The sequence below is a fragment of the Corella eumyota genome, chromosome 7, assembly GCF_963082875.1.
Source record: "Corella eumyota chromosome 7, kaCorEumy4.1, whole genome shotgun sequence".
In the NCBI taxonomy this organism is placed as follows: Eukaryota; Metazoa; Chordata; class Ascidiacea; order Phlebobranchia; family Corellidae; genus Corella; species Corella eumyota.
Genome location: NC_137496.1, coordinates 11,081,783 through 11,107,117, shown reverse-complemented (window position 1 = coordinate 11,107,117; position 25,335 = coordinate 11,081,783). Strand labels below are relative to the sequence as shown.

At 27.2% G+C, this 25,335-nt stretch overlaps 2 protein-coding genes across 2 annotated transcripts; one reads left to right on the top strand and one right to left on the bottom strand.

The window, feature by feature from the left end:
- The first annotated feature begins 1,871 nt into the window (after positions 1–1,871).
- LOC145759773 (uncharacterized) lies at positions 1,872–16,294 on the top strand. Its single transcript, XM_082573614.1, has 16 exons — positions 1,872–2,046; positions 2,170–2,207; positions 2,282–2,417; positions 2,632–2,813; positions 2,952–3,066; positions 3,153–3,253; positions 3,312–3,488; positions 14,002–14,119; positions 14,187–14,344; positions 14,475–14,585; positions 14,657–14,812; positions 14,890–14,971; positions 15,098–15,201; positions 15,335–15,459; positions 15,548–15,658; positions 15,837–16,294. Exons 1-16 carry the CDS (start codon positions 1,992–1,994, stop codon positions 16,072–16,074), a joined length of 2,007 nt encoding a protein of 668 aa, XP_082429740.1. The 5' UTR covers positions 1,872–1,991; the 3' UTR covers positions 16,075–16,294.
- A 1,873-nt stretch (positions 16,295–18,167) lies between these two features.
- Positions 18,168–24,609, bottom strand: LOC145760349 (regulatory-associated protein of mTOR-like). The gene is made up of 12 exons (XM_082574214.1): positions 24,406–24,609; positions 23,864–23,966; positions 23,460–23,542; positions 22,782–22,940; positions 22,303–22,449; positions 21,722–21,942; positions 20,633–20,733; positions 20,188–20,320; positions 19,667–19,763; positions 19,060–19,161; positions 18,442–18,636; positions 18,168–18,267 (listed from the first exon to the last, which is right to left on the bottom strand). Exons 1-12 carry the CDS (start codon positions 24,607–24,609, stop codon positions 18,202–18,204), a joined length of 1,611 nt encoding a protein of 536 aa, XP_082430340.1. The 3' UTR covers positions 18,168–18,201.
- Positions 24,610–25,335: the final 726 nt, after the last annotated feature.

Here is a 25,335-nt window from a genome sequence, read left to right as displayed (position 1 = left end):
AAAAACACAACAAAATAATTAGTACCTTTCATATCTAAATGAAATGTTAGACTAAAGTTTATCAACTAAGTATTTGTCAGTCATATAAGATATTGTTAAGGTATTAGTTTATTGTTATTCATTTAACCAACGCAGTTTTAGTTTATTGTTATCATTTAACCAACGCAGTTTTAGCAACATGCGTACAATTCTTTAAATAGGTACTATGTTAAATAGAAAACTAAGGAAAAAAAAGTTTTACCTTTAGTGTATTAGTTACGATCGACGTTAATGCTATTTAAAAAGGAACAGAACAGAAAAATAAATAAATGAAAGGTTTTGTTACAGTCTTTGTTCAAATAATCAAATAATAATCTTGTTCAAATAATAAAAGTTTTGTTCAAATAATAAAAACGTAACATACTTGATGAAAAATAGATTTTGAACAGTTTATTTATACAAATATGACAGAACCTGCCATTAAAAAAAGAAACATGCGTACAATACTTTATATAGGTACTATGTTAAATAGAAAACTAAGGAAAAAAAGGTTTCACCTTAGTATATTAGTTGTTGCCAGACCGAAAAAGCAAACATCAAAATTGAGGCGTCTAAGATTTATTTGCTTATTTTTCACCGTGAATAATTAAAATAATGTCAAGTAAAAATAAGTTTTCCTGACATGGTGACAGATTTTAAACAATTAATAATAGTATAATAACTTCTAGCGCGCAGAGTAAAATATTATTAAGTTTAGCAGAACGAAAGCTTACCTACCCTAATTAACTTAAGAATTTTTAACCGTTTCTCAGTCTAGTTTTAACGTAACCTAATAAAAGCTATAAAAAACTAATATTAAAACCATCAAAAAAAAACAGTTCGTAAACATAACGACTGTTCCACAATTTAAAAGTCTATTAACAATGTTTTAACTTTTAAAAATTAAAACTTAACATTTGTAAATAAATTGCAAATAGTGTTTATAGAAAGTTAACAAACATAAAAACATGTCGGGATCACATCCCAGAAAAGAAAAAAAAAGGCAAAACACAAAATAAATAGCAAGCGAAGAATGGAAAATACCCAAGCGATAAAGACGTGTGCAAATTATGTTTGTCACTTGACTTTGTTTGCTATTGGATGTATTTTTTCAGGGTTGTTATTGAGCCCAGTAAATTATTAATCTTGTTCCTAGTAATAAGTTCAAAGGGTCGAAACAATTCAAAAAACAAATTTTACCCTAACAAGCTAGTTTGCAGTTAAATATAAAATAATAATAATTCTGGAAACTTGAGTTCTTGTTTAAAATTCATTTAAATTTTTTTTTTGATATCACCAGTTAATAATTATTATTGATAAGTTTACATGTTGTTCGTGTACCTTTTTTAAATTAAACCGGTGATAAAACACAACGAAAGAATTAGGGCCCTTTATGTTTATGCAATGTTAGACTATATATTTGCCAGTTCTATCAGATTTTGTCACCGTTAATATAAAAGGCAAAACGAAATTTCACTAGTGCCTTTGTTAGTTTAGCAATATCATAAAAAGAAAGGGGCCAACGAATATTACCAATAGCAAACACAAATTTTACCTTTAGTGCATCAGTTACGATCGACGTTGATGCTATTAGAAAAGGAACAGAAAAATAAATAAAGCAAACTTAAGTTTTGTTATAGCACTGCGTTGTTCGAAATTATAGATGAGAATGTTTTATAACACTATTAATTTCAACTTATAATAAAAATAAGAAACAATTTTAAATTAAAAAAGCTTACTTTTTACTTTACTTAAAGGAACTGTAATTGTGTTTTAGTCATAAACGTGAAACCGCTGATTAAAATGTTTTTGGCGAAAAGTTTATTTCAGATATGTCATTGTTAAAACGAATACATAATGCTGAAGTAACTTGTAACATTTAATAAACATTCCAAATGTTATATAAATTTTATTTATAGCCTTATATTGCAGTCATATTAAAATAAAATTTTAGGCAGTTTATTGATACGAACATGATGGAACCTGTCACTAAAATAAAAAAAAAAGAATCAAAGGTTATGCCGATCGGTAAGATTTACTATATAAAAATCCTATTTTATGCTAATCGAACGCATAATTAAAGATAAAGTTTATAATTTAGTTTTAAAGTTACCTAATTATGCACAATGACAAAACAAACCATTTTTTTAGATGATTCTAGAAAAATCTGTATCATTCTTACCATACAGGTAAGAAATTATACAATAACAACGATTGATTTTTTTCGAATAATTAAATTATTTTTATCGTAACTGTTTTACAGGAAGTTGAATGTAAAGGGCGTAAGGCTATTCAACGTGACATTAACCTACTAGAGAACATCGCAGATCATCTTAACTTTAACGTTACCCAAATACATGCACGAAGTATAGAAGAAGCTTCATCCATGCTCCAAACAGGTACTCTTTTACAAGTGTAAACAAATCAAACGGTGGTAAATAGAAGGAAAAATATTAACATTTCCCAACCATTTTCTTAGTAAAAAGCTAAATTTGTACCTTTTTAAATTTCTATAGATATTTTTTGTATGTTTTATTTCTTAGCCATTTTACTAGTATTTTTTCGTTCCGTATAGCCGCTAATAAATTAATTTTAACTGTTTTTATATTATAGAAAGTAAACGGATGAAAGAGGTTGAGGCAGTTGAACAATTTTTTTGTTTTGTTTTGGCTCATCAGTCCGAACACTGGGAAAAAATCCATTCAGAAAAACTTGTGTGGAAAAATTTCACAAAACACTTCAATGGAAAAAACTGTGAACCGTTGGTTCAAAAACCAAAAATGTTTCTTATACAAGTAAAACAAAATTTAGCCTTTAATAATAAGACTAACTTTAACTAGCTGCATTTTTATTGCATAATACAAAATATATTTAAAAACAAATCGTTGTGTGTGTTTTATAATATATTAAAACTTTAACAAAATGATTTAAAGGTTTATAAACCCAGTCAAAACGATGTGAATGAAACATCAGCTCCTCAAAACAAAAATAAAAACCTGAACATTGCCGTAGAAGCAGAATTTTTTATAATTTTCTGGGAAGAATTGTGTAAGTAAAATATTAAGGGATTATTGCAATAGTAAACAAAAGTTTAAAACAATCAATAAACAAAATACTTAAAAAATCTTTATTAGTGGAAAACATAAATTCTACTGGCCAATCCGTTTTTATACCATTGTTAAAAGAAGAAATATGTGGTTCGGAAAACGCAGGAAAACAACTTGATATGCTAAAGGTAATTTTTATTGTATCTGTAGCTTTATTAGAAATTTCATACATTTTATATATCACAGGTAGCCACCAAACTAAACTGGAAAATATCAGAAAAAGATCCTACAAAGGCACCTATCGTTTTTAGTCGTTTGACCAAGCCACTAATATTAAAAGAAGGTAATGGAGATGTCGACCTAGATCAATATGACATGATAAACAATTATGCTGATGGGTTGTTTATTACATTTGAAATGAAGGTAAAAAATACAGTACTAGATTTATTTGATAAATAAAATATGGTTCGAAATCATTTAATACCTTTTAAAATTAATCTCTATTAGTAAATAAAGTTATGCATAAACATTACTTTATTAAGATTATTAACTAAATAAATAAATCAAATATTACGTATTTAATTGTTCTTAGACTAAAAACGTATTAAATTATTAAACTAAGAAAATTTTAGAACAAAATTATTTTAAAAGTTTTAACATATCAATCTTTAACTTTTCAATCAACAAACAAGTAATTAAATATACTTAACAAACAAAAATTAATTTTTTTACCCAGTTTTAAGTTGTTGATATCTAAATATACATTAGACCAAGTTTTGAATACCTACAATTGATTTTTAATGAATAAACAAGCATTTAAATATAATAAATAAACAAAAATTATTTTTTAAATATGTTTTTTAATTACTAAAATTATGAAGTACATTATACTAAATTTTGAATGCTTAATATTAAACTTTAATTTTTAATAAACAAACAAGAATTTAAATTGAATAAACAAGCAAAAATTAAATTTTTAATCCATTTTTGATTTTATAATATTATAATATATACCTGACCAAAATTTGAAACCTAATAACGATTCCTAAATTTTAATAAATAAACACCTATCAATTAGTAATTAGTAATATTTAAATTATCAAAATAGAAGAGTTGGAACACGATATGATAATAAACAACATATTAAAATTTTGAAGATTTATATACACAAAATCAAAAGTTATTCGATTTCAAAATTCGGATTAGTAAGAATAAAAATAATAAAAATACGGACAATAACAATATGTTTCGAAATCTAAGATTTCGAACCATAATAATAATAAAAATAAATACACTGACAATAACAATATGTTTCGAAATCTAAGATTTTGAACCATAATAAATACACTGACAATAACAATATGTTTCGAAATCTAAGATTTCGAACTATAATAAATATAATGACAATAACAATATGTTTCGAAATCTAAGATTTCGAACCATAATAACATAGCGAACAACGTGGCCCAATAAAATAAGATTTATATTTAATTTTTAATGAACTTGTAACAGTAAGAATTTGTTAATTTTGGTTACCTAATTTTTACAACTAGCCTGTACTATTTAAAGAGCTCCACCTAAGTAGTTTTTTGCCTTTTTTCTGTGTATAAAAAAAGAAAAGGCTTGTAGTGAGAATAAAAAAAGAAAAGTCTTTTAACCAATGAAAAGCTTTTAAAACTATAACGCTACGTGGCGAAACCAAAATCCAAAACGCAACGTGGTATTAAGAATTTTTAATTTAATTTTTTTCTGTTGTCAGCTACCCCGGTTTGATATATTTAAGCACAAAGCCCGATAAGGTTTGGTAGATTAATTTATAACGACTTCTTCCGTAAGTTTCGGACTACCCCCAATATATTTGAAATAGGAAATGGAAATCTGCTTCAATTTTGATCAAAACTGGATAATTAATCAGTTTTTAATATAAATTTTACTTTGTTTATCTTCATTTTCTTTCGCTGTGCCAGTTCACAATACAAACTCATTTCCGTGAGCTTAGGGGCGAACACTTTGTTGTCAATTAATTTAAATATTTTCGCATAACGGTTTGTTTATACTATATTTTATAAAAAATACTATTCGTCTTTTGAAAATTGGGAAGGTGTAATTAAAAGAGAAGGTGTAATTAAAAGAAAAAAGCATGACTTTGTGTGTTCTTTTAACCTAATTTGAATAAAATATAGAAATTTTTGTAATATTGTAAACACATAATGTGCATTAAATTTAAAAAAATAAGGCGAAAAAACGCTTTTCTCCACCAAAATTGCCTTTTCCATTGTCTGCGTATGAAAAAGGTTAAAACTTGTAGTAAAACTAAACTAGGTTAGGTTTCTTAATTAATAAAAAAGGACTAAAGTAACTCGATAGCCTACGTATAGCAGCAAAAGTTTAAAACGCAACGTGGTATTAAGAATTTATAATTAATTAACTTTATGTTATCAGCCACCACGGTTTGATATATTTAAGCACAAAGCCCAAAAAGGTTTGGTAAATTAAGTTATAACGGCTTCTTCCGAACGTTTCTGACTACCCTTAATCAATTTTGAAAAAATATGAAAATTAACTTCAATTTTGATCAAAACTGGTTAATTTATCAGCTTTAAAAATTCATTTGACTTTGTTTAACTTTATTTTTTTGTTGTGCTAGTACACAATATAAACACATTTTCGTGAGCTGATGGGTGAACACTTTTTTTGCTAATTAACTATATATTTGCACATACTTTTTGTCTATATTCTATTAATAATACTATTCGCCCTATTAAAATGGGAAGTATAAATAGAAAAATTTAATTTGTAATTTAAACAATACGTCATTTAGTATCTCCTTTAAATTAATTTAAAAGTTTTAGGGATATTTTAACTATATTATTTGCATCAGATTGTGTTTTAGGTTTAAAGGCCCAATAAATTTTTACGTAAGGATAAAAATCGTTTTGCTATACAAAAAGCATTTAAATATTTATAATACTAACACAAACATGTAACAAAAGTTCTAAATTTTTGTATTATTATTAAGCTTTATTCAAAAAGCAAAATAAAGAAGATAACAAACAACGTTGCCCAACAAAATAAGTTCTTTTTTTAATGGACTTGTAACAGTAATAATTTGTTAATTTTGGTAACTTAATTCTTACAACTAGCCTGTACTATTAAAAGAGTTAAGCGAAAAAACGCAGAGCTCCACCCCAGTCGTTTTTTGCCTTTTTTCTGCTTAAAAAAAGAAAAGGCTTGTAGTGAGTCTAAAAAAGTAAGGTTTCTTAACCAATGAAAAACCTACTAAACCAACACGGTACGGGGCGAAACCAAAATCCAACGTTGTATTAAGAATTTATAATTAATATTCTTTCTGTTGTCATCTACCCCGGTTTGATATATTCAAGCACAAAGCCCGATAAGGTTTGGTAGATTAATTTATAACGACTTCTTCCGTAAGTTTCTGATTACCCCCAATCAATTTAGAATAGAAAATAAAAATATGCTTCAATTTTGATTAAAACCGGATAATTAATCAGCTTTTATTATAAATTTTACTTTGTATAACTTCATTTTTCTTTCGCAATGCCAGTTTACAATACAAACTCATTTCCGTGAGCTTAGGGGCGAACACTTTGTTGTCAATTAATTTATATATTTTCGCATACTTTTTGTCTATATTTCATTAAAAACACAATTCGTTTTAATAAAATTAGGCTGTGTGAATAGAAAATTTAAATACGTAATTTAACTAATACGTAATTTAGTATTTCATGTTAAATTAATTTGGAAGTTTAAGAGATATTTCAAATAGATTATTTGCATTAGATTGTATGTATATTTTAAAGCCTTTGTAATTATTAATGTAAAAATAAAAAATCGCTCAGCTACACAAAAATTATATAAATATTTATAATACAAGAACAAACATGTAACAAAAGTTCTAAAAATTCGTATTATTATTAAACATTATTCAAAAACTAAAATAAATAACATAACGAACAACGTGGCCCAATAAAATAAGATTTGTATTTAATTTTTAATGAACTTGTAACAGTAAGAATTTGTTAATTTTGGTTACTTAATTTTTACAACTAGCCTGTACTATTTAAAGAGTTAGGAAAAAAAACGCAGAGCTCCACCCCAGTCGTTTTTTGCCTTTTTTCTGTGTATAAAAAAAGAAAAGGCTTGTAGTGAGAATAAAAAAAGAAAAGTCTTTTAACCAATGAAAAGCTTATAAAACTATAACGCTACGTGGCGAAACCAAAATCCAAAACGCAACGTGGTATTAAGAATTTTTAATTTAATTTTTTTTCTGTTGTCAGCTACCCCGGTTTGATATATTTAAGCACAAAGCCCGATAAGGTTTGGTAGATTAAATTATAACGACTTCTTCCGTAAGTTTCGGACTACCCCCAATATATTTGAAATAGAAAAGGGAAATCTGCTTCAATTTTGATCAAAACTGAATAATTAATCAGTTTTTAATATAAATTTTACTTTGTTTATCTTCATTTTCTTTCGCTGTGCCAGTTTACAATACAAACTCATTTCCGTGAGCTTAGGGGCGAAAATTTTCGTTGCTAATTAATTATATATTTGCGCATAACGGTTTGTCTATACTATATTTTATAAAAAATACTATTCGTCTTTTGAAAATTGGGAAGGTGTAATTAAAAGATTTTTACTTGTTATTAAAAAAGCATGACTTTGTGTGTTCTTTTAACCTAATTTGAATAAAATATAGAAATTTTTGTAATATTGTAAACACATAATGTGCATTAAATTTAAAAAAATAAGGCGAAAAAACGCTTATCTCCACCAAAATTGCCTTTTCCATTGTCTGCGTATGAAAAAGGTTAAAACTTGTAGTAAAACTAAACTAGGTTAGGTTTCTTAATTAATAAAAAAGGACTAAAGTAACTCAATAGCGTACGTATAGCAGCAAAAGTTTAAAACGCAACGTGGTATTAAGAATTTATAATTAATTAACTTTATGTTGTCAGCTACCACCGTTTGATATATTAAAGCACAAAGCCCAATAAGGTTTAGTAAATTAAGTTATAACGACTTCTTCCGAACGTTTCTGACTACCCTTAATCAATTTGAAAAAAATATGAAAATTTACTTCAATTTTGGGGTGAACACTTTTGTTGCTAATTATTTTATTTGTGTATACTCTTTTGTCTATATATTAAAAATATTATTCGTCTTTATTAAGATAGGAAGTGTGAATAGAAAAATTTAATTTGTAATTTAAACAATACGTCATTTAGTATCTTCTTTAAATTAATTTAAAAGTTTTAGGGATATTTTAACTATATCATTTGCATCAGATTGTGTTTTAGGTTTAAAGGCCCAATAAATTTTTACGTAAGGATAAAAATCGTTTTGCTATACAAAAAGCATTTAAATATTTATAATACTAGAACAAACATGTAACAAAAGTTCTAAATTTTTGTATTATTATTAAGCTTTATTCAAAAAGCAAAATAAAAAACATAACAAACAACGTGGCCCAATAAAATAATGTTTTTATTCAAGACTTATGCACTTATAAAAGTTAGATTTTATTTATTTTGGTTACTTAATACTTACAACTAGCCTGTACTATTAAAAGACTTAAGCGAAAAAACGCAGAGCTCCACCCAAGTCGTTTTTTGCCTTTTTTCTGTATATAATGAAAAATGCCTGTAGTGAGGGTCGACTAATTAGTGACAAATATTAAAATTTTAATTCATTTTTGAGTTACTAATATCATGATATACAATTGACCAAGATTTGAAAAATTAAAAACAACCTTTAAATTTTAATAAACAAACAGCTATTAATTAGTAATTAGTGATAATTAAATATTGTAAATAGGAGGCCTGAAACGCATTATGATATTATACAACATATTAAAAATTTTTCAAAATCGTTTAATTCTTTTTTATAAATATAATTTATTTAGTAGGTTTATTAATTAAATTATAAATTTAAATATTAACTTTTTTAAATTTAAACCTAATTTTAACAAACAAACACGCATTCATTGATATTGTAATAGAAAAGTAAACTAAATTTAAAAGCAAAATACCGATCTTAATTTTTTAGTAATCAAACGAGTATTAAAATATAATAATAACAAAACAATTAAAAAAAAATTTTACACATTTTTTACTTATACTTTAACATTTTACTTAAATTTTCAACCAATATTTTTTACTTCAATGGACAGCGAAAAGGACGATTTTTGACGGCGACCAGAACGCTATTAAATTATTCAAGCGTTAAACTCACACTGATTCATTATTTTATAAAAAAACAAAAAATAATGATTAAACGATATTTAGCTAGAGTTAAATCTTCATTTTAAATAGCAACATACAAAATAATAATACCAAAAACCTATTAAAATTTCAAAAAATTTAATCTTTAAATTTTAATAATAAAATATATTAATTAGTAATTAGTGATAGTTAAATGTCGTAAATGGGAGGTTTGCGATTCGTTGGGATAATAACAAACATACTAAAAATTTAGAACTTTTAGTTTTAAAGAACAAAAGTTATCGTCTTTCAAAATTCGTCAAATAAGAATAAAAACAACTAGATTTATTTGATAAATAAAATATGGTTCGAAATTATTTGATTATTTTTAACATGAAATTTTATAAATAAAAAAAGATATGCATAAACATTAACTAAGAATATTACATATCTTCGAATAAACAAACAAGCATTTATATATACTATACACACAAAAACTAATATTTAACGCAGTTTTAAGTTGTTTATATTAGGATATAGATTATACCAAATTTTAAATTCCTAAAATTAATTATGGTTCGAAATCTTAGATTTCGAAACATATTGTTATTGTCATTATATTTATTATTATTATTATTATTATTATTATTATTATTATTGTTTTTATTCTTATTTGACAAATTTTGAAAGACGATAACTTTTGTTCTTTAAAACTAAAAGTTCTAAATTTTTAGTATGTTTGTTATTATCCCAACGAATCGCAAACCTCCTATTAACGACATTTAAATGTCACTAATTACTAATTAATATATTTTATTATTAAAATTTAAAGATTAAATTTGCTGAAATTTTAATATGTTGTTGGTATTATTATTTTGTATGTTGCTATTTAAAATGAAGATTTAACTCTAGCTAAATATCGTTTAATCATTATTTTAGTTTTTTTATAAAATAACGAATCAGTCTGAGTTTAACGCTTGAATAATTTAATAGCGTTCTGGTCGCCGTCAAAAATCGTCCTTTTCGCTGTCCATTAAAGTAAAAAATATTGGTTGAAAATTTAAGTAAAATGTTAAAATATAAGTAAACAATGTGTAAAATTTTCGTTTTAATTGTTTTGTTATTATTATATTTTAATACTTGTTTGATTACTAAAAAATTAAGATCGGTATTTTGCTTTTAAATTTAGTTTACTTTTATATTACAATATCAATGAGTGCGTGTTCGCTTGTTAAAATTAGGTTTAAATATAAAAAAGTTCATATTTAAATTTATAATTTAATTAATAATTGTTTTTATTCTTAATCGACAAATTTTGAAAGACGATAACTTTTGTTCTTTAAAACTAAAAGTTCTAAATTTTTAGTATGTTTGTTATTATCCCAACGAATCGCAAACCTCCTATTAACGACATTTAAATGTCACTAATTACTAATTAATATATTTTAATTTTAAAATTTAAAGATTAAATTTTCTGAAATTTTAATATGTTGTTGGTATTATTATTTTGTATGTTGCTATTTAAAATGAAGATTTAACTCTAGCTAAATATCGTTTAATCATTATTTTAGTTTTTTTATAAAATAACGAATCAGTGTGAGTTTAACGCTTGAATAATTTAATAGCGTTCTGGTCGCCGTCAAAAATCGTCCTTTTCGCTGTCTATTAAAGTAAAAAATATTGGTTGAAAATTTAAGTAAAATGTTAAAATATAAGTAAAAAATGTGTAATTTATTATTAAAATTTAAATAATAAATTTGCTGAAATTTTAATATGTTGTTGGTATTATTATTTTGTATGTTGCTATTTAAAATGAAGATTTAACTCTAGCTAAATATCGTTTAATCATTATTTTTGTTTTTTTATAAAATAATGAATCAGTGTGAGTTTAACGCTTGAATAATTTAATAGCGTTCTGGTCGCCGTCAAAAATCGTCCTTTTCGCTGTCCATTAAAGTAAAAAATAGTGGTTGAAATTTTAAGTAAAATGTTAAAATATAAGTAAAAAATGTGTAAAATTTTTGTCTTAATTGTTTTGTTATTATTATATTTTAATACTTGTTTGATTACTAAAAATTAAGATCGGTATTTTGCTTTTAAATTTAGTTTACTTTTATATTACAATATCAAGGAGTGCGTGTTCGCTTGTTAAAATTAGGTTTAAATATAAAAAAGTTCATATTTAAATTTATAATTTAATTAATAAACCTACTAAATAAATTATATTTACAAAAAAGAATCAAACGATTTCGAACCATATTTTATTTATCAAATAAATCTAGTTTTTAATTTAAATTAAATAAACAAGCATTTAAATATGATAAACAATTGAAACTTATTTTTCAAATATGTTTTTTAACTACTTATATTTTAAAATACATCATACCAAATTTTTAATGCTTAATATCGGACTTTAACTTTTAATCAACAAACAAGCATTTAAATATAATAAACAAACAAAAATTAATTTTTATTTCATTTTCAAGTTATAAATATTATAACAAATAACTGACCAAAATTTAAAAACCTAATAACAATCATTAAATTTAAATAAACAAACACCTATTTATTAGTAATTAGTGTTAAAAATTAAAATTTTAATTTATTTTTGAGTTATTAATATCATAATATACAATTGACAAAAATTTAAAAAATTAACAACAACCTTTAAATTTAAATAAACAAACACTTATTAATTAGTATTTAGTAATTAAAAATTAAAATTTTAATTCAGTTTTGAGTTACTAATATCATGATATACAATTGAACAAGATTTGAAAAATTAATAACAACCTTTAAATTTTAATAAAGAAACACCCTTTAATTAGTAATTAGTGACAAAAATTAAAATTTTAATTCATTTTTGAGTTACTGATATCATGATATACAATTGACCAAGATTTAAAAAATAAATAACAAACTTTAAATTTTAATAAATAAACACTTATTAATTAGTAATTAGTGATAATTAAATGTTGTAAATAGGAGAATGAAAACATAATCTGATAATAAACAACATACTAAAATTTCAGATTTTTAAATTCTAAGGAACTAAAGATATCTTCTTTCAAAATTGGGACTAGAAAGAATAAAAATAATAATAAAAATAATAATAATAATAATAATAATAACTAGATTTATTTGATAAATAAAATATGGTTCGAAATTGTTTGATTCTTTTTAATGAATATAATTTATTTAGTAGGTTTATTAATTAAATTATAAATTTAAATATGAACTTTTTTATATTTAAACCTAATTTTAACAAGCGAACACGCACTCATTGATATTGTAATATAAAAGTAAACTAAATTTAAAAGCAAAATACCGATCTTAATTTTTAGTAATCAAACAAGTATTAAAATATAATAATAACAAAACAATTGAAACAAAAATTTTACACATTTTTTACTTATATTTTAACATTTTACTTAAATTTTCAACCAATATTTTTTACTTTAATGGACAGCGAAAAGGACGATTTTTGACGGCGACCAGAACGCTATTAAATTATTCAAGCGTTAAACTCACACTGATTCATTATTTTATAAAAAAACAAAAATAATGATTAAACGATATTTAGCTAGAGTTAAATCTTCATTTTAAATAGCAACATACAAAATAATAATACCAACAACATATTTAAATTTCAGCAAATTTATTCTTTAAATTTTAATAATAAAATATATTAATTAGTAATTAGTGATAATTAAATGTCGTTAATAGGAGGTTTGCGATTCGTTGGGATAATAACAAACATACTAAAAATTTAGAACTTTTAGTTTTAAAGAACAAAAGTTATCGTCTTTCAAAATTCGTCAAATAAGAATAAAAACAACTAGATTTATTTGATAAATAAAATATGGTTCGAAATTGTTTGATTCTTTTTTATAAATATAATTTATTTAGTAGGTTTATTAATTAAATTATAAATTTAAATATGAACTTTTTTATATTTAAACCTAATTTTAACAAGCGAACACGCACTCATTGATATTGTAATATAAAAGTAAACTAAATTTAAAAGCAAAATACCAATCTTAATTTTTTAGTAATCAAACAAGTATTAAAATATAATAATAACAAAACAATTAAAACGAAAATTTTACACATTGTTTACTTATATTTTAACATTTTACTTAAATTTTCAACCAATATTTTTTACTTTAATGGACAGCGAAAAGGACGATTTTTGACGGCGACCAGAACGCTATTAAATTATTCAAGCGTTAAACTCACACTGATTCGTTATTTTATAAAAAAACAAAAATAATGATTAAACGATATTTAGCTAGAGTTAAATCTTCATTTTAAATAGCAACATACAAAATAATAATACCAACAACATATTAAAATTTCAGCAAATTTAATCTTTAAATTTTAATAATAAAATATATTAATTAGTAATTAGTGATAATTAAATGTCGTTAATAGGAGGTTTGCGATTCGTTGGGATAATAACAAACACACTAAAAATTTAGAACTTTTAGTTTTAAAGAACAAAAGTTATCGTCTTTCAAAATTCGTCAAATAAGAATAAAAACAATAATAATAAATATAATGACAATAACAATATGTTTCGAAATCTAAGATTTCGAACCATAATAAAAAAACGTAATTACTTATATCAGTGAAAAATGATTTTTAAAATTTTTATCAAAGTTTCAATACACATATTTATCTAAAAAATGTATTTTTGTATTTTTAAGGCCCCTGGAGCCATACTTGATAGAGTTAAACTCTCCACAACAATGGGGAATTTCAGGTTTTATTGCAAAACTGAAAGTCATTTAACCGAAGAAGAAATAAAAACGTATTTGCAAAATGGTAATCAGAAATAAAAAAACATAAACTCTTTGTTCATAAATTCTTAAGGTATTAATTTTAATTACAGAAAAAAAAATAAATAAAGGTTTGAAATACTTTGGATGTGCTATTTTAACACATGGATCCGAAGATACGCTAAATGTAACGGAAAAAGTTAAAATGAAGCGATCAAACTTTATTAATTATTGTAAAGGTTTTGGATGTCCAACATTTATCCTTATTGGGGTTCGTTCATATTAAAATTTTTATCCAAGTAGATACTGTAAATATCGTATTATTATGTATAAAATTGCTTATTTAAGTAAGTGTTTAAAACCTTCAAAAATAACAACTATGTCGTTTAATATATAAACAGGCTTGCAGAGGCGAAAATCATGATAAGATAGAAAGTAATAACAACCCAGTTTCCCTAACTACTGACGAGGATACATCAAACCTATTAAATAGAACAATTGCCACGCCAATGGTAAAACTAAAAAAGTTTACATAAAAAATTTTATCAAAAAGCTTAGTTAAATCAATTAAATTTTGTTGTAGCCAGAAAACTTGGAAAACGACAATGAAAACAACGACGTCAACAATGATATCTCCTATTTCCCTAATGCAAACAACCTAAACGAAATTGAAAACGACCATGGCGAAAACTGGAATGTAAACCTAGACAACAATCAACAAATGAATAATCAAACCCTGGTAAGTTTTCACCAATACCCACTCACCGTTTCTTTTTTAAAAAATGTTGTAAAACATAAATTTGTATTAATTTATAGGAAGGTGCCAATAATAAAGAGACCGAAATCATTGATTTGGATTTGGATTACGACTTTGTTATTGCAAATGCAACAACCATACGTAAGTAATGTAAACCTATCACACCATAAGCTAGTCATAAAAGTAACTTAAACCAAACGTTTAGTTTAGTTAGCTCTATTAAAATATGCGCGCCTTATTAATAAAATTTTTACTTGCAAAATTAAGCCTACTACGCACTCGGGTCAAATAAGAGCGGATCTCGATTTATACAAAGTTTTTGTAAACATCTGGATGAACTCAAGGAAAACGAAAGCCAAGAGCTGACGCAAGTAATGTAGTTGATTAACAATAGTTCTTTAACACACCTTAAAATTGATTCCGTAAAATATCAAGAAAAATAAACATAATAAACATAAGGTTGTATTATAAAATAGATTAACTTATTTAAATTTATCTATACAGATTTTATCTGAGGTTAACAAAAAAGTCAGTAGCTTGGACATATCAGTAATAAACGAATCTTTATTTGTCAAACAAATGCCTTCATTTTGCTCCACTTTGCGAAAAAAGTTTATTTTGACAAAAATGTTAGTTTTTACTTTTTAAATAAAACTGTTGAGTTTTTTTTTTAAATTATCATCAAATAATTATTTGAAAAAGTTATTGTTCTTTTAGAATATTAACCGAAGAGGAAAAGAAATTGGAGGAACGGTTCGCTAAGAGCGAGGATTTTGAAGAACTTAAAGATAAATTTGCTGTAAAAACAATATTTCAAGTGTACAAGAAGTAAGAAACACATAGAAAATATATAGTTTTTTTGCCACAGGTTTTATAAAAATACGACAACTAAGTTATATTTCAAGTATAAATTTATGTTTGTGACAAAACTTTTATGTTAGAAATTTTTAAATAATAAAAATGCTTTAACAAAAACGATTTAAAAAATATATTTCTATTTTTTAAGCGCCGAAAATTTATCCCTTGAGAAATTGTACATCGAATGCAAGAAATTAGAAGATAACGTTTCAGACGAAGAGGCCAAAAAATGTTATGAATTAGATCATAAAACATGTAAGGTTTGTAATAAAAGGCCATCGACCAAATCACTATATTCATGTAAGCACGAAGTTTTTTGTGATGTATGTGCCAAAAATGCAAAAATATGTGCCCAACGGGACTGCACTAAAACAAAAAGAATTTAAATGTGCTGCACAATTATTTAGTTTTGGTATAGCCGCGTTGTTTTCGTTAAATTCCATACTTAATTATTTTTATCTGACTTTTTTGTCAAAATTTTTTCGGCTACTTCACAAAACATTTAAACTATATGCCTACGAAATTTAAAATGTAATATTTGTTGTATATAATGGCTTTATTTGTAATTTTTTTGTTTGCAGCTTTAAAGTAGTATGCTAACATAGTAGTGTGGTAATAATTATAATTTTTGTATAAATGCAAAATTTCGAAATAAAATAACTAACTTGCTGTGTAAATATCTTTGTAATGTTTAAACTACATTTTACCCGCTTGATGTCAGTACGGGTATGTAAGTTATATAATTGTATAGCTATTTGTGCTTAACAGAAACATCCAGTTAATTTTATTTTACAAATTCGGCAAAGGGTTGCATGTAAACGCTTATCAAGAAATATAAACCGCCAAAAATACCCAACCAAATTTTTAACGATTAGTTTACCGTAGACACAAAACGTTGAAAAAAGAAATAGAGAGTCGAGAATTTATTTGTGTACAATCTTTAGCAAAACTTCATTGAACACCGCTAAAATAATTTCAAGCAATTCAAAACAATATAAGTTAATAGCTTGACAAACAACATAAAATTAACAGCATAAAACCTAATTTAAAAAATTTAAACCTTAAAACAAGTATAGGGCTTTGTAACACACTTCGTGAATAAGGCGACAACGCTATAACCAAGTGCTTTCCGGAGATAGACGAACTAAGATAAACACTATTTTGATAAACCTTAAGATTTTTGATAAACGAGCTAAGATAAACCTTAAGATTTCGTTTTATGTACAAGCATTTTGTCTTATGGTAGACAGACTTTAAGTGAATTAAAAACTATATACATTTACAGATAGTTCAAAGAAGAATAGATGGAAGCATTGATTTTTATCGAAATTGGACAGAATATGAGAATGGATTTGGAAATATTGACTCTGAATATTGGATTGGTATAATAACTTATAGTCTGGCTTATTTTTTTTATGCATACTTACTGTAGATGTGGAAAGATCAACTTTCTGACATAAACATAGAGTAACATTAGCTACTCCGACACAGTTTCTTCTTTGGCAGTATGGGACATTATAGACTATAATTAATCTGCTGATTAAGTGTTGGCTTAACAAAAGTTTATACCGCTTATAGCGCCCAACATATGAGCCCTACAACATTAAAGCAGTTGTGATTAAACGCTGGACCTTCTGTAGTGTAGTAAGTGTTCTGGCAACTACACCATGCTGCAGGTTGTAATCATAACGTTGTTATACTTTCAACTATCAGGGTCTCAAAATCTTCACGTGTTGACTAAATTAGGAAAATATGAAGCCAGATTTGATTTAGAAGATTTTGATAACCAGACAAGATGGGCTCAATACAGGTTTAGTATTTAAAGGCATTTAAATTTTTGTTATAACCCCTTTGATATAAAGTTAATATTTAATTAGAGTCTAACGATTACTTGTACTAACTCTCGTACTTTGTGGCCCTAGCTAATTCTCTTTAGTACTTTATGTTACTACCTAATTAAATTTTTTTTCTCTCTCGTATTTTATGGTCCTAGCTGATTCTCTCTTGTATTAAATGGTCTTCGCTAATTTTCACTTGTACTTTATGATTCTTGTCAACTCTCTTTTGTACTCATTAGCCCTAAGATTTTCCAAGAACCGTTAAGTACAATTGATCTAAGTCAAAAATATGATACATTCTATTTTTAATTTTAGTAACTTTTTTGTTGGACCCGCTTCTACAAAGTACAAACTAAGTATAAGTGGTTATACTGGAAATGCAGGTAACATACCCTTTTTCATACTTTAGCAAGGTTAGTTTACCTACTTTATGTTTATTTTTTATAGGTGATGGTATGAGTGCGTACTCTGGCCAAAAACTTTCAACCTTTGACCAGGACAATGACAGTTACTCAAGAAATTGTGCTCAAATATTTAAAGGTGGATGGTGGTATAGTGACTGCCATGCAGTAAATATAAACGGTTTGTATTTAAGAGGCGCGCATGATAGTTATGCGAACGGGGTAAATTGGCAGCGTTGGCGTGGTTACAATTATTCATTGAAAAGAGTGGAGTTCAAAATAAGAAGAACTTAACTGAACCAAAAAAAACGACTTTTAATTTGAAGAAAAGATTTTTATCCTAAATGCAAAAATTATTTTTGTGCGCTAATCTTACATTTAAATACTGCTTTAAATAGATTTTAAATACTGCTTTAAATAGCTACATTTAAAATACTGCTTTAACATTTAAATACTTACATTAAAATACTGCTTTAAATAGCTAAATAAACAAAAAATAATTACTTAAACTCACATTGTCTACTGCTAGTATCTTTGCCCAGATGAAAACAAGTAGAGGCCTCAGTTCTTTGGCAAGACTTTGCAGTAGTTTAAGTACATAAGGAAATATTTCGACAGAAAGAGCTAAACTAACTGCCCAAGATCCCAGGTCTAAAAATCGACCGAGAAGATCCAAAGCTCTTAAACGATGCACTTGACTTAAAAGAACCTAAAAATAATTAAGGGTTGTTTTTCAAATTTAATACTTTATGTAAAGTTGAGTATTTATAACCAAAAAGCTAGGTAAAAACACCCTTTTATGATAAGTAGACCCTAAATAATGCTCTTTCAAAAATTATTTACCAACAAAAAAAACCTATTTTAATTGTTGTAATATGGTTGCAACTGTCAACTAATATTTGCCGGCAATAATTTACCCGTGCACCACAAATGGCAGTTTTATTTTGTAAGTATATAAATTGAACAGACATATACAAATATATAAGCCTGTACATATACTTACTACTAAGATATTTTATGTTTGTTATTTCGACATTTGTGAAGTTAGTCAAAAAAATTCAATCAGACTTTAATAAAATATATCTAAACCACAAATTTTAAATAAACAAAAATTGTAAAAGAATAAAGAAACCTGTAAGACGATGGACAGCTGCTGAGGGGGGTCACGTTGTTGGACCCCTAGACTCAACCAGACCTGAAATGCTGTCAATTGTTGGGCAAAAAATGGACTGTTCTGTAAACCAATTTAAACCATATCAAATAACGTGATAGAATAATATTTTGAACAAGTTACATTTTCTTATTCCAAAAAAAATTGACTTTAGTTAAAAATATAGTTCTATAATTTATCTATTTCAATTCATATTTATTTATCCTCGATGTAGGAAGGTCTACTTCACAGCCTAAACATAGAGCAACATTAGTTTACTGACCCAGTCTTGAGTTGACTTCGGCAGTTTAAGATGTTAATAATTATAATTGCCTCATAACTAAGCTGCTGATTAAGTATCAGCTCAGCAGGAGTTTATACCGTTATAGTGCCTTACTCAAAGGTGCTACAGCACAAAAGCATGGAGAATTAAACCCAGAATTTAGGTAGTAAAGCCAAGTGTTTTCACTAAACCAATCTTAAACTGTTTCATGTTATAATAAACACAAAAACAAATTTTACTCAAAGAAATTTTCTTTAAATTTTTAATTTTTAAATGCTTTAAAAACAGCCACCTAAACATGAATACCTTAAATGTATATTTTTGTGCCTGGTTTCCTAACATTTGAGGTAATTGGGCTAAACAGACATCTACAGCATGATCCCAGGCACTCCACATCGGATGTCTATAGATAAATTTTAATAAAGGAAAATTAAACTTTAAAATTTAAAACAGAAAAAAAATGACTATATATATACATAATTTTTTTTTAAAAAAATTGTGTAAATTTATTTTTAATGAAAGAAGGCCGACATCACAACTTAAACAAAGAGAAAGATGTGCTACCCTGACCCTGTTTTGAGTTGACTTTGTTAGTTTGAGATATTATTGATTATAATTGCCCGTTAATTAAAATCTGTAGTATAGGTTTGGCTCAGCAAAAGTTTATACCAATCATAGCATCTTACTTAAGGACACTACAAAAAAAGCAGTCAGGATCAAACCTAGGACCTCAAGTGCCAAAACCATGGGTTCTAACCCCTACACTATGCTGTCAGCTTTTTTATAAATAACCAAAGTTTTAATTTAATGTGAAATATAGAGTTTACCTAAAAGTAGGGGGCAGTGCTGGTTGGGAGAAGGGAGTACACCTGTATGACCTCATGATCCTATCAGCCAATAGAAAGTTGCGAAACAAACTAGCCACTAAAAGATCTTGCCGAAATAATTTTTGAAACAATTCTGTCAAAAACACATGTATTAATTAAAACATATATTTTTAAATGGTTAAAAGCATAAACTATATGTAGTTTATGTTTAGCCATAAATTTAGAACTTTTAAATGATATGTAAGGACTAAAAGAGTAACAAAAACAATATAAATTAGTGTAATTACTAAAATAATAATAACCCAGCATTACGGTATATATTGAGTTAGAATATATAAATATTTAAAGAACGGTAAAAGTAATAAGAAATTTTGGCACTGACTTTAATGGTAATAAGTTAATTTTAAAACCACATCTTACAAATGATTGAGAAACATGTTCCTACCTCTAGGTAAAGTATTCCATGCAATTGTGTCGGTGATTGCCGTAAATATCCAATTTAATTCGCCAAGGGGAGTTCTTCTATCATTTAACTGGCCTGGTATTCTAGGGTGAAATAAAACAAAGTTTTTGTTTAGAAAATAACAGAAAAAACAAGACAATAAACAAGAAAATAAAGGCAAACTAGCCAAGGGCCAAATTTAGTCATCACAATGCACAACTCTTAACTAGTAATTGTCCAAGAAAATTCACCGCACACCACAAACAGCAGTTTTATTTATTTTGTATACCTATAAATTGGACATAAACATATCATCAACCATACTTTGTTGTAGAGGTAGTGGATATATTGGTCATTGCAGCGGACTACGAGTTAAAAGGTTTCGGGTTCGAGTTGCACCAATGCCACATTATTCACACTTTGAGCCCGGCGTTTACAGATAGCTTAAACACATCAAAAGGTTTCAGGTTCGAGCCCCACCAATGCCACACTATTCACACTTGAGTCTAGCATTTACAGATAGCTTTACCACAACCCAAAACCTTATATTTTAAAGTGATTGGGGCCTTTGGCAGCAATGCACAGTTCATTTTAAAGTAATACAGAACAAATTTATCATGTAAGGGTGTGCAGACGTGTCTAAGCTATCTATAAAGGTGAATAGTGTGGCATTGGTGCGGCTCGAACCTGAAACCTTTTGGTATGTTTAAGCTATCTGTAAACGCAGAGGTTAAAGGTGAATAGTGTGGCATTGGTGCAGCTCGAACCTGAAACCTTTTGGTGTGTTTAAGCTATCTGTAAACGCCGAACTTAACGGTGAATAATGTGGCATTGGTGCAACTCGAACCTGAAACCTTTTGGTGTGTTTAAGCTATCTGTAAACGCCGGACTTAACGGTGAATAGTGTGGCATTGGTGAGGCTCAAACCTGAAACCTTTTAGTGTGTTTGAACTATCTGTAAACGCCGGGCTTCAAGGTGAATAGTGTGGCATTGGTGAGGCTCGAACCTAAAACCTTTCGGCTCAGAGTCCGACGCCAACCGCCTTGTTTACCAAACTACCGGACAAAATTGTTGTCTTAAAAAATTCTCACTTTTCAATAAGATCAAGAGTGACACCCGGTGCCAGGGATCCTTGCCGTTGATGACAAAACCACTGAAGGGCGATCTTGATTGGGGTCGTTAGACAAGAGGTGAAAAGGTCAGCAGGAAGTTCAGGGTTCATGGGAAGAAGTTCATCCGCAGAACATGCAGCAAGTTGGATACAATTTCGAGCGTCACAAGTTGGAGAGTTCGGAGAATTTAGACCAACACCCTAAAGGTAAATTAAATTGTTAGATAATTTATATATAATAAAGCTTAATGAATGACAAATACATGTATATAGGTATTTATAGGACTACAAAATAAATAAAACTGCAGTTTGTGGCGCACAGATAAATAATCACAGGCAAATATTAGTTAAAAGTTTCAACCAAATTCTGATAATAGTTATGCTGGCTATAGGGCGGATATCGACTGGTTAAATTTATTTATATTTAATATCAAAGTTAAACAAATTCAACATCCCAAACTGGCAAAGTCAACTTAAGACTGGGTCGTGGTAACAAATGTTACTTTATGTTTAAGCCACGAAGTTGACCCAGTAAGTAATATGAATATCACTAAAAGCAACCTGCATATCTTGTTCTCTCTGATCTGCAAAAGTTTTAAACGAGCTGACTATGAGGCCGGCAGAGGAGCAATCGAACACAAATATTGAAGGACTTCCCATCCAGGTTTGAAGGTCGTAGATGGAGAGTGGAATATATTGAGTGTATGTCTGTTATATTAAATTTAGTTTTGTTAAAATAGAAGTAGTGTAAGTTTGTAATGTCCATTCATATTGAGGCTTAGTGGACAGTATAGTTATATATATACATATATGTATGTCCATGTTATTAGTTAAGAGTTGTATGTTATTATTTAAGAGTTGCAACCATATTACAACAATTAAAATGCCTACTGTAGGGCAGGCTATTAAGAAACTAAAAAACTTGCAAAAAGTGTCATAAAACACAGAAATACAAATTTTTGCAAAATAAAGTTATATATATTCATTAGCCTAATTCTTAAGCTAACAGTTTTATAAATGATCAGAATAAATACACTTACCTTGTTAAACACCCATATTTCCCCATTAACTGTAGGTCTTGGTACCCCGTGACCATTATAATGAAACAAGACTCTTTCCTCTTTTGCGTTCCTTCTTAGAGATGTACACAACTTTTTCACATCTTCTACTGTTGGGTCCAAACTTTGTTTGTATCTTGCCTAGAGTGTAGAAAAATATTTTTGAAGCAGTAGTTTAGGATGTAAACTTTAATGTTTAGAGTTAGATTTTTAGGTGTAATTTTTTTATATATTTATTTATTCTCGATGTGGAAAGGTTGACTTTATGACTTAAATATAGGGTGACATCAGTTACCCTGACTCAGTCTTTAGTTGCCTATAGCAGTTTGGGATATTATAGAGATTATAATTGCCCGATAATTAATTTGCTGAATAAGTGCTGGCTCAGCGGGGTTTACACTATTACTAGCGCCTTACTCAAGGGCACTACAACACAAAAGCAGTAGGGATCAAACCCAGGACCTCATGTAGTGAAGTCAAGTGTTCTGACCACTAATATACCATAGTAAAATTAGTTAACTGATTGTTTTTTTATTTATTTAACTTTTCGAACTTTGTTAATAAATACATTTTTTTGATGAAAGTTTTAGTTTATATATAACATCTAAGTCTTATTAATATGCAAAATAAAACTAAAGCTTTAATTTTTGTTTTACTTACTCTTGGCTGCCACCTCTCGTATTGTTTTTGTAGATTCCCACCAACGGTTTCTAAAGCTTTCTGAAGACTGTGGCTAAGAGGATCTATAACAATAAAATCAATGTTAACTTTAACCAAATACAATGTAACATACACTTTGTGATATAAACAAAGTTCTACCATATTCTAAATATGTTTAGACCCACTACCCCAAGTAAAGTAGTTGTTATTTTAAAGTTCTAAAGTTTAATTTCTACTAATAGTGAGTTATTGCTTTAAAATTTAAATCAAAATAAAAATAAAATTAATAAAGTATTAAAAACTTTACAGTTTAAGTAGTACATATGATTTATTGTACGTTATTTAATAGGATTTATCATTTGATAAAAACTGTTTTATTATTAGATCAAACGAAACAATCTCACCGATCCAGCATTCCTTCCTCGCACAGGGAGTTGTCTTCACAACATCCGGGGGATCAACTCCAACATTTAAACACAACACCAGCGCAACGCTTATCGTTTTCATCTAAAATAACATAAAACAGGTTTATAACATATCCCAACATTTATAACATTACTAGGTTCAGTGTTCCAACTGTTTTGACTATTAAGTTTTTCATAAGCAAATTAACTGTGATTTCATAATAGGCTATGCTCTATGTAAGTCCATACAGATTTTAACAGATCTATTTTAATAAGGTAAATACCATGTACAATGTTTGAAATGTGGGTTATAAGTGTTATTGAACATATAGTAAAACTTATGACTATTCAGTATATATATGGTTTTACAATATTCGTGTACCTAATATAATGATTAAACACATTGTACTCGGCCTATTTTCAGAGACCTAAAATCAACTACTTCTAAAAATTTGACATAGCAAAAGGAAGTCTAGTTTTATGGTAAAAAATAAAGAAATTTTTATTGAGGATAAACTAAAATAAAAAACAAAAATTTTTACCCTTTCTTTCATTCTCCAAGTTTGAGCGACGATATTAGCGCTCTTTATCTCCTCCCGGTGTCTTTTCTCCTGAAATGCAAGCGGAGTATTCATCATCTCCTCTAAAACATCCAGCTTCTCCTCCCTCTCCTCGGAAGAGAGGTCCTCTTCTTCTTCTTTGGACAAAACTTTCGAGATCTCATTTTCCAGTTTTAACTCCGGCATTTTTGTTTTCAGATTTTAAACATTAATAGAATGTAATTTTTACAAAAATCTTAGTTAAAAAAACAACATCGTTTATAGTTTTTTTGTTCAAAACTAATACCAAAATAGGTGCAACCCTGGAATAGTGCAGACAGGTAACCAGACACTTCGGCCCCCGGACACTTCAAAACCTATAAAAAACTAATTTTGAAAGCGCGCGCTTTTAAGTGACACAAGACAATGCATTATGATATCACGTATTTTGCGAAATGGGGGCCGTCTTTCTAAACGATATTTGAAGAAAATAAATCATTAATTAATCATTTTTTATACTGAAGAATGTGCAAAAATATGTTATTAGTTATTGTCCGTGTTAATGTATATAAATTCATAAACTAAAACACAAAGAATGAATTGTTTAAAGAGTTGCCAGAAGATTTGTCCCGCAAAAAAACGGCGGGGAGTCGGCGATGAAATTCCCGTGTATATAGTCAGCGCAAGACCATATTTTACCGATATTCAAAATAAAATTTTGCATAAAGTACAGTATATATAAAAGTTTTTATTAGTTGTTACCTTAATGACATATGTTAGTTTTTAAAATATTATTTTTTTTAAATTTTTGTTTTTTTTACCAAATTTTATTTAAAATATCGGTAAAATATGTTCTTGCGTTAAAAATTTTGCAGGCCGAAAGCGATTAGTCGTAAAATTTTGCAGGCCAAAAGCACCCGTCTTTAATTCGTT